Source organism: Sebastes umbrosus, chromosome 20, assembly GCF_015220745.1.
Source record: "Sebastes umbrosus isolate fSebUmb1 chromosome 20, fSebUmb1.pri, whole genome shotgun sequence".
NCBI lineage: Eukaryota > Metazoa > Chordata > Actinopteri > Perciformes > Sebastidae > Sebastes > Sebastes umbrosus.
Window position 1 is genome coordinate 1,906,746 of NC_051288.1, and position 12,124 is coordinate 1,918,869.

Here is a 12,124-nt window from a genome sequence, read left to right on the forward strand (position 1 = left end):
ATATGGTAAATTCAGCATAATGTGCTACTGCTTTTGTTCACATAGTAATTGTAGTGGCTTCCACTATTATACCCTTCAAACCAACCGGTTTCAGATATTAAGCTTTTCTCTGTAACACTGAAGATTCATGGCTGAAAAAGCAACAATCAAAGTTAAAATCTGGAAGAACAAAAACATCTTTAGATATTATTTTGAAGAGTTAAACACTCAAAAATAAAACGGCTTCATCAGGATTGCTTTGGTGTTTTTGGCCACTATTTGAGAATTTTTGGTAAATGATGAAAAAGTGGTGGCTCAACTGTAGGATTACAGTAATAACCAATACCACTCATTAGTCCTTGGCTATTGTCTGTATTTAAACCAGTGTCGTGTTTTCTCCTTATTATTCCAGGATCACCCAGAGTTCAAGGGGCTGCAAGGTCTCAGCCAGTTCCTGCGGTTCATCCCGCTGCCTGACGAGGTGTTGGACTTCTTCAAGCCTGTTGCTGGGCAGATTATTCAGATGCTCAAGGGCAAGGCGTTCCTGCCTACACTCAGCTCAGGTATTACTCACACGTGCAGGTTGTGAAATTTTGAATTCACTCAACAAAACAGCATAAACAAAAAACAAACATATTCCTAGTAAACCAATGCTGTGAGCTTAGCTTTGGTATACTGACAGTTGAAAGCATTGTATCTAACCCTGTAGAGTTTGTCTCTCCGTGCTTTCTCTCCCAGATGATAAGGTTGTGTACAAGCTGCCGTCCCAAGTGGCCGTCTGTCAGGATGCTGTGATCCGAGACGTGATCGGCGGAGACGAGCTAGAAAGGCACCTGTCTCTGTCCTATCTCCATCCGGGTTTGAGCCCCGCCCCGCCCTCCTCCCTGCTCACTCACCTGGGAGTTCGATACCTGAGGGGATCCGATGTTACCACGGTAACCACAGCCATGGCCAAGGAGCTGATGGATGGAGGGCAGAAGAAGGAGAGGGGGAAATTTGATGGTAAATTAATCCATGTCACTTCAAGTTATGGCAGAGCACAATGGATCAAACAGAACTGCTGACAGAATGCAACATGTGTAATAGATAAGCACAATAACTCAAGTGACAATTAACCACATTAATAAGATCTGGGGAGATTTTGAAGCATTTGATGCAAACCATCACTTATTAAACCCACGTTATTCCACCCATATCATATGGAAAAACAAAGTTGAAATATGTGCTAATTAAACTCAAGTCAAGTCAAACTTTATTTATATAGCACGTTTAAAAACAACCACAGTTGACCAAAGTGTTGACCATGTACATAATATAAAATTAATACAAATCCAACAACAATAAGAACAGAGCAAAAAAAAACAATAACCATAATGTGCACATAACAGCAGTAAAAGAGCATAAACAGAAAATAAACATAATCAAACGCCAGCGAGAAGAGGTGAGTTTTTAGCAGTGACTTAAATGAATCTACGCTCTGAGCAGTTTTAATCTGAAGAGGTGAGCTGTTCCAGACATTAGGGGCGGCCACCGCAAAGGCTCGGTCGACCTCTGTTTTTCAGTCCAGTTCTGGGGACATCCAGGAGCATCTGATTGGTCGACCTCAGTGCTCTGAGTATGGAGGTGCAATAGTTTCTGATAGATAAGGTGAAGCCGGCCCAAAAAAAAAGGTAAAAACAAGCATAAAATCTTAAAATCAATCCAGAAACAGACAGGCAGCCAATGGAGGGAGGACAGAACTGGTAATGTGTGATCACGTTTTCTTTTGCCAGAATTAAAGGTAGTGTCGGTAATGCTGAGAAACTAGCAAGAGTACGCTAGATTTAAAAAAATGATCCAACCGAAAAACCCAGCCCAATGTTGCCAACTCTTCAATGAAAGTAGCTATTAGCGGGCTTCCGGGAAGATGGCGGAGAGAGTAGACGCATAGTGAACTTGCTCTCCCGAGTCGGTTAAAATAAACCCTCAAAACAAATGTAACTCGATAGTAAAAGTAAGATATGAGAAGAAAATATAATACAAGAAGTCGGAATAACAATAAAAAGCAAAACAAAACGCGAGAACAACCTGCAACAAAAGCTAACTCCGAACACGAAGCTAGCGAACACGAGGAGGACGCAACGGAGCGAATGGAACAGGACCACACAGAGATGCTGCGAGAGGGACTCGCTACCATCAGTAAAGATATAAAAGAGCTCAAACAGGAGTTACGACACGAACTAAACATGTTTAAAGTCGAGCTGAAGAGGGAGATGAAGGAAGAAATCACCAATCTCCAGCAAGAAATAGACCGTAAGCTAACAGAAAAACCACCGCGAGCTACAGAAGCAACAGGCGAGCATCACAGAAACACAGACCCGCATAGCTGAGCTGGAGGAGTGGAAGACAGACGCCAACGAGACACTGACGGCGGTGTGGGAGCAGACATGTCGGATGCAAGGGAAACTAACTGACCTCGAAGGAAGATCAAGAAGAAATAATATTCGAGTTTTCGGCCTACTGGAGGATACCGAAGGTAGCTCCACATCCAAATACCTGGAGCAGCTCCTGAGCGCTGAAGTCGAGTTGCCAGAGGGAACTAATCTCCAGATCCAACGGGCCCACAGGTCGCTCGCCCCAAAACCGAGCCAGAGCACCGCCGCACCCAGATCAGTGGTGGTCAACTTTCTGCAGTTTGAGACGAAGGAGATGATTTTAAGGAAAGCGTGGCAGAAGAAGATACACGTCGGAGGTAAACAACTTTTCTTTGATCATGACTATCCTACTGAAATTGTCCAGAAACGAAAGGCATATGCGGGCATCAAAAAGGCGCTCAAGGAAAAAGGAATCCGGTTCCAGACACCGCTCGCTAAAATACGGATTCATTGGAATAACGGAGTGAAGACATACGACAGCGCCATGGAGGCAGCCCGGGACATGAAGGAGAGAGGGTTCACGGTGGAAGTGCCAGGCGGCGACCCGGGACCTGCAGCGAACGGGATGATGCGAGGAGCAGCGGAGTGGCAGCGGCAGGGGAAGGACCAGAGGCTGGGTACAGCGCACGGGTGAGGGAGAAGCTGCAAAACTACCAGTGGAGATCATAAAACGTTAGAGGAAAGTTAAAGGAAAGAGATCCCACTGTGGACCAGGAGAAAAGCAGGTAGGGTTATGGACTGCAACAACATATAGCTGAATGAGAAGAGACGATGAAAAACTTTAAAGGGGCAGACTTTGCATCAAAGACTAATTAAAAAACATTGAACCAAGCTTTGCCCATATTCAACAGAAAAATTACTATACAACAGAACGGATAACACAGTGGAGATATCTGAATTCTTTTTTTTTCAGACTTCTTTAGTTTAATTATTACATTGAGGACCGGCTGGGAGAGGTCAGGTTGTTTAAGTTGGACTTATCTAGACGCAGTGAAACCCCACTAGTTGGGTGTAGTTCTGGGTCTAGGGAGGGGCCCTCAGTAGAGATGGGGATTTCCCCTCCACCCACCAACGGGGATTTGGGGATGAACGGGAGATCACCCCACATTTGGAGGTTCCTTGTATTTCTGGTTTGTATTATGTTAATAACTGTTCATGTGTGTGTTGTTATGTTTTTGAGGGGATACGGTGAAATCAATCACACTAAGTGTAATGATGCAGTGTCAGGGACTTAAGCTGATGTCTTTGAATGTAAATGGTTTGGGTAATCCAATTAAGAGGGCCAAAGTCATGACTAAATTGAAAAAAGAGAAAATGCATATTACTTTTTTACAAGAAACCCACTTATCGCGACAAGAACACGAAAAATTGAAAAGATTTGGATACAAAAACACATATTATAGCTCACATACTTGTAGTCATAAAAGAGGAGTGGCAATCTTGATATCAAACTCAGTTAAATTAGAAATTTTTAAAGAAATAAAAGACAAAGAAGGGAGGTATATCATAATAAAGGGCAAAGTTGATAATAATGTTCTAACGCTGGTAAATGTCTATGCGCCCCCAGATAGCGATAAACACTTTTTCAAATCCCTATTTGATATCATTGCAGTGGAAGCAGAAGGAATTTGTATATGCGGGGGGGATCTGAATGTAGTATTGAACCATAGTCTTGATACGACAAGCAAAAAGAAGAATAAGAACCAGTTAACAAAACTACTAAACACTACATGTGAAGAAATTGGTTTCCTGGATGTCTGGAGGAATTTTCACCCTTTAGAAAGAGACTATACGCATTACTCAATACCGCACTCAGTTTACTCCAGAATAGACTATTTTTTAATGCAGAAAGAAGACTGCTATAGGGTAACAGACTGCAGAATTGGAGTGGCCGATGTATCAGACCATATTGCCATATACTTAACTATTCAAATGGATAGTAGAAGGAAAAACACAGTATGGCATTTAAATGTTGGCATGCTGAATGATAAAACAACTGTTAATGACATTAAATTGGAAATCAGAAGATATCTAGAGGAGAATGATAATGGGGAGGTGGACCCATCCATATTATGGGACACATTGAAGGCTGTAATACGAGGAAGGTTAATAGCTAGGGCATCATATATTAAAAAGGCCAGAATGAAAACATACGATAAATTGATATTAGACCTGAAGGATTTAGAACAGAAGTATAAAAATAATAAGGACCAGAAAACGTATAAACAAATAGAAGATTTGAGGAGACAAATGGATGGGATATTGGGTCAAGAGGTGGAGAAAAAAGCAAGATTTGTAAAACAGGCATATTATGAGCTGGGCCCTAAATCCACTAAATTACTTGCCCGAAGGATACGCAAACAACAGGCCGATAATACCATACACAAAATTAAAGACCCCTGTACACAGAAATTGAAGAGTGATCCAAAAGAAATAGAACATATATTCCAGGAATATTATAAAGAATTATATACACAAACTTCTACAGCAGATGGAGAATCAATAAAGACTTTTTTACGTACAATTGATCTGCCCTGTATTGGAGAGACACAAAATAAAACAATCACTGCAGAAATATCACTGGACGAGATAGAGAAGGCAATTGGTAGGATGAAAACAAACAAGGCCCCAGGTAGCGGCGGTTTTCCTATAGAATGGTATAAATTATTCTGTAACGAGCTGAAGCCACTTCTTCTGAGAACCTTTAACTGGATTATAAAGGAAGGCAAGACACCCCCATCATGGAAAGAGGCAATTATAACACTAATCCCCAAAGAGAACAAAGACAAGGAAAATTGTACTAACTACAGACCGATATCAATTCTAAATGTGGACTATAAATTATATACCTCAATTATCTCCAAACGATTTGAAAAGTTCATGCCAGATTTAATTGATGAAGACCAGACTGGTTTTATAACAGGCAGACAAACACAAGATAGTATTAGAAGAACCCTACATATAATACACAAGATTCAAAAAGAAAGTACACGCGCTATCCTGATAAGCCTAGATGCAGAAAAGGCTTCGATAGGGTTAATTGGGAATTTTTATATCAAACACTAGAAAGATTTGGCTTTTCCCAAAATTCTATTCAAGTTATTAAAGCAATCTACCAGCAACCCTCTGCAAGAGTAAAGGTGAATGGGTCCTTGACGGAGAGATTTGTGTTAGGAAGAGGAACGAGACAGGGATGTTGTCTTAGCCCTACCCTGTTTGCTATATATATTGAACCATTGGCTCAAGCGATCCGTCAAGATAGGGAACTGAGGGGAATAACTATAAAAGACAGAGAACATAGAATTGGCCTTTTTGCAGATGACGTAATGATGTATCTCACGGATGTAAACACCTCCTTTCCAAGGATGATGGAGATCATAGATAAATTTAATTTCTATGCAGGATATAAATTGAATATTTCAAAAACTCAAATCCTCCTATTTAACTGTGTTCCTCCAGAAGAAATCAGGCAAAAGTATAATATTAAATGGGATTCAAAATCAACTAAATACCTAGGGGTACATATAACGAAAAATATATCAATGTTGTATGGGGCCAATTATAACCACATTAACCTAAACATAAGAAGGGATATAGAAAGATGGTCCACATACCCAATGGATTTTAGCAGTAAAATAAATGTGGTGAAAATGAATATTTTGCCAAGGTTATTGTACTTGTTTCAATCTCTGCCAATAGAGGTCCCACTAAAACAATTCACAGAATGGGATAAATTAATATCTAGATTTATTTGGGGAGGGAAGAAGGCCAGAGTTCGATACACTACACTTCAGTTGCCAAAGGACAAAGGTGGAATGGCACTTCCAAATTTTAGGACATATTTCTATGCAGCCCAACTTTGACCTCTAATTAATTGGTGTGATGATAGCTACATAGCTAGGTGGAAAGAGATTGAGACATGTATCCCTGATTTCCACATCCAAGCACTCTTGGGAGAAAAAGCGCTTCCAGGGCATATCAAGAATATAATCGATCCAATAACAATATTTACTTTGGAAACCTGGTTCACTCTTACCAGACAACTTAAATTGAAAAATCGACAAAAAGTGCTAAAATGGATAGCTTTGGATGGGGAGTTCAGACCAGGGATGTATGACTCAACATTTAAAGAATGGATGAAAAAAGGAATGACTGCGTTTTGTACTGTTACTAAAAATGGAGACCTGAGAAGTTTTCAAGATTTGAAGGACAGATTTGCACTTCGCAACCAAGACTTGTTTAGATATTTCCAACTGAGAGAATATTACAACAAAAACGTAAAAAGGGAGGCACCAGAAGAGAAGAATCCAGTGGTAGAAGTTATAGTCAATGCATATCATCAAAAAGCATCAAGGATTATCTCTAAACTTTATCATGGCTTAATGGAATGTCAAGCAAAGAATACATCCTATGTGAAATTAAAGTGGGAAAAGGAATTGAACATCAAAATCTCAGAAGAAGAATGGCATGATATGTGTGTAACACTACAGACATCCACTAATTCACAATTCTGGAGAGAATTTAATTGGAAAAATCTGATTCGTTTCTTCATTACGCCTAACATAAAAAGCAAGCAAATTCTAAGACAACAAACATGCTGGAGACAATGTGGCCATACAGATGCAAATCATGCACATATCTTCTGGAGTTGCCCAAAAATAGAACCATTTTGGGACAGAGTGAACTCAGTATTAAAGGAGGTATTAGGATATATAATCATTAAGAAATGTTCCATTTTGTACCTGGGTAATATAACTTCAGTGGTGCTGAAGGAAGATCAGTACCTGGTTAAAATCCTACTCACAAGCTGGCAGAAAGGCCATTACAAGAAAATGGCTTGTAGCGGACACCCCCAGACTTAGTCAATGGTTAGAAATAGTACAGGGAATATTTGTGATGGAGAAAATGACTTATTCTCTAAGAGTGAAAGAAGATGAGTTTACCAGAAAATGGGAAAAATGGATTAGGTATAGACATAAAGACATAAGCATTGTATAATTGTACTGTAAAAAACTGTAAGTTATTGGAAAATGTTTTAAGAAGAAAATAACCCTGAATACTGCATCATCAATTGTAAACTGAACCCCTCACTGCACTGTTGCAAGTTTTGTTTCTATATGTGTTTTATTTGTGTATGCAAAAAAGCAATAAAGACTAAAGTGACAAAAAAAAAAGAAAGTAGCTATTAGCACCAGCTCCAAAAGTCCCCAAATATAGAGAGAAAGTCCCCAAGTCGGCCACAGTTCGTCCCTTCAGGCCTCCCTCCAAAGACACTCCCCCAAAATTATCATTATGAACATAAACAACCAACATGGCTGCAGTTAGTACTCACAGCTGTCAAGCTAGCAGCTCACGGACAGAGTGCACGCAGGTAGGCCTACCTAAGTAAGATAGATCTTCATCAGTCATTCTTTTAAAAACGTTACACTTAACTGGTGTGCTCTTATAGGTGTGCATTCACTGGGTTTTTAAAACTCTTCTAATTTCTGTGTAATGTAAAATCCTGTAATTTAAGGACCAAACACTGTCTTCTAGATGGCAGCCTGCGTCAGCTGGCCAAGCTGCTGGTCTGTAACTTCAGAGCTCTGGAGCATGGCTACGGAGAGGAGGACTCCATCTTGCAAACCCTCAGGGATCTACCCATAATCCCCCTGGCTGACGGACGAGTAGTGGCACTGAACGGGGAAGGGGTGTTCTTTCCCATGGAGGAAACCAAGACCAAGAAAAAGAAAGCTCAGGCTCAGACAGGTAATTTCACTTCAGTGTATACTCTACTACACTGTGCTTGGTGTTTTCATTGCAAACTGACCTCTTGTTTGAGTGTCTCCATCTGGCAAGGGCAAATCATTTTGCCTCAGATGTATATATTTACAGGTTTACAGGTTTGTTTCTGCAAGCATTTTATCAAGATGCTAAAAAAGACAAAAAAATACACTGCAGTGTTGTTCCCAATTATTCTTGTTTTCTACATGACAACATTTCAACCACCTGGTCTACCTTTAGCTAAAGGTGAGGGTGTGAGTACATACTGTTTGTGTGTGTGTACACCTTTAGTGTGTTTTATTTTCCCTAGCTTGGGACATCGGTTTTCTCAGAACACTGCAACACTGCTAAAAATAGGTCCGATACACAGTATATGCAGGGGCATGTAGAATTAAAGGAGAAGACAGCTGTGCGTGTGTGTGCAATAATTATTACCCAGCACCTGCAAAGAATTTCTGGCTGTGCCTCCTGATTGCTGAGTGTTAAATCAGCCATGACAAATAGAGGAAGAAGAGCAGTGAGCAGTGAGAATTCAGGGCAGTACAGTTTCACAGCTTTCCAGCTTCCAAAAATGTGATAAACTGATGTCGAAAAATAAAAATAGATAAACATGTATCACCTTGGTAATGGTGAGAGTTGCACACGTAACACTTTCCATCTGTGCTTATAAAGCTCCACGGTGATGTGCTGCACTTGTAGAAACTGCAAAATGATGGAAAAATAGCATCAAGCACCACGATACTCCGATAAACCGACATGATAATTCAGACTGTAAAACAGATAACAGATCTGAGAAGTTCTAGAAATAGAGCTACGACCCTGCCCTGAGTTTTGGAGTGCGTTTCGACTGGTAGAGGCCCTTTAGAACGGAGCCACAAGGGGTCGGGCCAAGACTCGTAGCCCTCTGAAAGGAGCTGTATCAACAGCTGTATCTGCTCTCTTAGGAGTCAGCACATTCACAGACTTTGAGGGCAGCGAAGTAGGTGTATGACAAACTTCACCATCAGCAGACACACAGTACACACAAAAGCGAAGGCACGCCAACCGTGTTGTGCGTCATCACGTTCAAAGACAGGACCCAAAGCAGAGGTTTAGAATGGCAAACATGAATAATTGATTTTCACACTCTGATGTGAGCGTCTTGCCGCCGCAGTGTGCTTGCTTTAATAGTCATGTATTCTAAGTGGTTTTGGTGTCTTTAGAAGCAGCTCAGTGCTTATGGACTTACTTTATCGTCTCGCTGCAGTGCTTCACATGAGCAGCACTAATGTCATTCATTAATACAAATCAGGTCAAGTAACTGATAAGACCTGGAAAATACATCACTGTGTTACTTTAATTGACTTACCTTGAAAGGTCAGTGGTCAGTGTCAGGCTGTTAATCAATGAATCATTTAGTCTATAAAATGTGAGAAAATAGTGAAAAGTTTCTGGGCCATGTACAGTACATGTGTCACCAGGTTTCTTCTTAGCTTTTTTTCATGTATAACATGTGCATGATAAAGACTTCAGACAGTGAAAGTATTGCTGTGACAGCAAAGCAGTATGATGAAATGACAGATCTTTATATGTAGTGATGTGTAATATATCAAAAGTTAGCTGCTAAATAATTAGGAAGCAGCGACTTGATAACTGTTACAGTCAAAATAAATAAGTAATACTTCCAAAGTAAGGTTGGGGTTTGTCATGCACATAGAAATGTACTGACCGTTGAAATGAATCTCCACTAATTTTACAAATATAGTTGAGCTTACTCTCCATGGGGAGTTCTACTTGGCCTGTGGAAATGTAATAATGAATCCTGTAGCTGTGGAGGAACTTAGTATAAGAAAATATCAAAGCTGTAGTACTAGGGCCGGTATGATTCACCTTTCTCCCAATTCCATACTATCACGATACTTTGGGGGCCGATTCAATATGTATTCTGATTTGATTTTGAGATTTATTGTGATTTTTGTTAAATATTTTAACACTAGACCATGCGGAAAAGTTGAATCATACACTTCTAGGGACTTTTACTTTGGAAAACATCTAAATTTATACAGTAAGAATGTTTGATTTATGTAGTCAGAGATGTCCTGAAGTCAAATATATCAGGATCATTGTCACACATTATTTATTAAATTTTTTCCAGCAACCCAAAAATCAAAGAATAAAGACATTTCCCTCACAGATTAGTGGTATTTTCTTTTTAATTTATAAGGTACATGTAATGGTTTATACTTCTGGTGAATATAATCCAATCAATCTTATTTCCATATATGTATTTTGTATATACAGTTCCCTTTGTTAACACCTTATTTTGAAAAGCAGACGTAGTCCCACGTGTCTACTTCCTCTAACTTCTCCAAGGTGGTCTCTAGCTCTCCCGTCAGCTCCGTTCTCTTTATCCATCCATGGTCAGCTCCATCGGGGCCGTTTGAATGCAGAGAACATAAATGTCAGTATCTGGGTGCTCTACAGTTGTAGCATCGGCCCATTTGACCACAGAGATGAGAGCGACGGCCGGCTCGACCGCCACGTTACCGCGATACGATAACGTTTCCTGTCCGTGACAGAGTTAGCATGCAGCTTTAGCCGTGATGTCTAGCTCTGCTTTTCCTGTCAATGTGTGAAACCCAAAGTGTTTCCATCCTTTACTGGATGTGTAGTGTTTACCCCGCAGGATTTAACATGTGAGGGTGCAGGTCGTATCCACGCGGACTCTCTGCTGTTTTCTACTTCCTCATTTCGGCTCGCTGCGGTTTGTTTTGGTTGACGGATACGGAACGGATATGACGTCACGTTACTCAGACTACAACAATAAAAGCGCTAACTTCTTTCTACCTCCACATAGACTCAAATGAAGCAAATATATTGATTATGGCATTAAAAAAATCTATTTCAAAATCTTAAAAAAATATATATTATTTTCTCCCAAACCGTATGTACTGTAGTACTTGAGCCTCAGATTAACTCGGTCAATACTTTATTTCATTTGCAAAGATATGTGCTATGATGTTGGATGTTACAGGGACTGTAGCAGAAGAAGAACAAAGAATGATATGAAAGTTGACAGGAAATGATATTAGTGGGATTGAAGTCTTGACTCAGGCTGGCTGGTTTTCAGGTCAGTGAGTGTAGTTCGAACGAGCCTTCTAAAAGTAAAACCAGCGTGCGGCACAAACCTCAGGCTCTGCTTAAAGGTGAAGTCAAATGGGCAGAGATGTGTGCGATAGCTTCAGAGAGACGGCCGAGTTAAACACAGTGTTCTCCTGAAATATTGAGCAGTACAGAGATCAGTGGGGGAACGCTCCTTCAGATGCCGGTCTCACAAAGTAGAAAAGTAGGTCACTAGAGGTTTTCAGTTATACACATAATTATGTGTGTTTAGGTTACATTTCCCAAGAAACAGCTAAGAGGAAATTAAAGGGGGCATATCATGCTCATTTTCAGGTTCATGTTTGTATTTTGGGTTTCTACTAGAACATGTTTACATGCTTTAATGTTCAAAAAACACATTATTTTTCTCATACTGTCTGTCTGAATATACCTGTCTGAAACGCTCCGTCTGAAACACTCGGTTTTAGCACATTTCAACGGAATGGCAACGGATGACATTCACATAAACTGCAACCAGGAATAAACTGGGACACATTTAGAGTGTTTACGTTTAAAACTGTGAAATGGTCTAAATATTGTAGATTTGTGACATCACAAATGGACAGAAACCCTGACGGCTTGTTTCAAAATGAAAATAGACATCAGTGCTAAAAAAATTCTTAAAAATAGTAAAACAGCTTCTGCTTTTCTTAACATCTGTTGTAAAATAATCTATAAAGGGGATGTTGTAAAAATGTTCACCCAAATAAATGATTTCCTGAATTTAAAATGATGTGATATAACATACAATCCAAACTTCTGTACAACTGCACTGTAACAAATATGGCCTTTGGAAAGTTGAAAACATTTAACATTTGTTGTCACTG

At 39.9% G+C, this 12,124-nt stretch overlaps 1 protein-coding gene across 1 annotated transcript in view; it reads left to right on the forward strand.

Annotated features, from left to right (window-relative positions):
* The window catches only part of wu:fj29h11 (protein NO VEIN), a 37,872-nt gene that overhangs the window by 5,968 nt on the left and 19,780 nt on the right, over nucleotides 1–12,124 (forward strand). Inside the window, exons 9-11 of the mRNA XM_037755510.1 lie at nucleotides 392–542; nucleotides 718–981; nucleotides 7,929–8,141. Coding sequence (XP_037611438.1) covers nucleotides 392–542; nucleotides 718–981; nucleotides 7,929–8,141 — 628 coding nt within the window. The remainder of the gene's footprint in view (nucleotides 1–391; nucleotides 543–717; nucleotides 982–7,928; nucleotides 8,142–12,124) is intronic.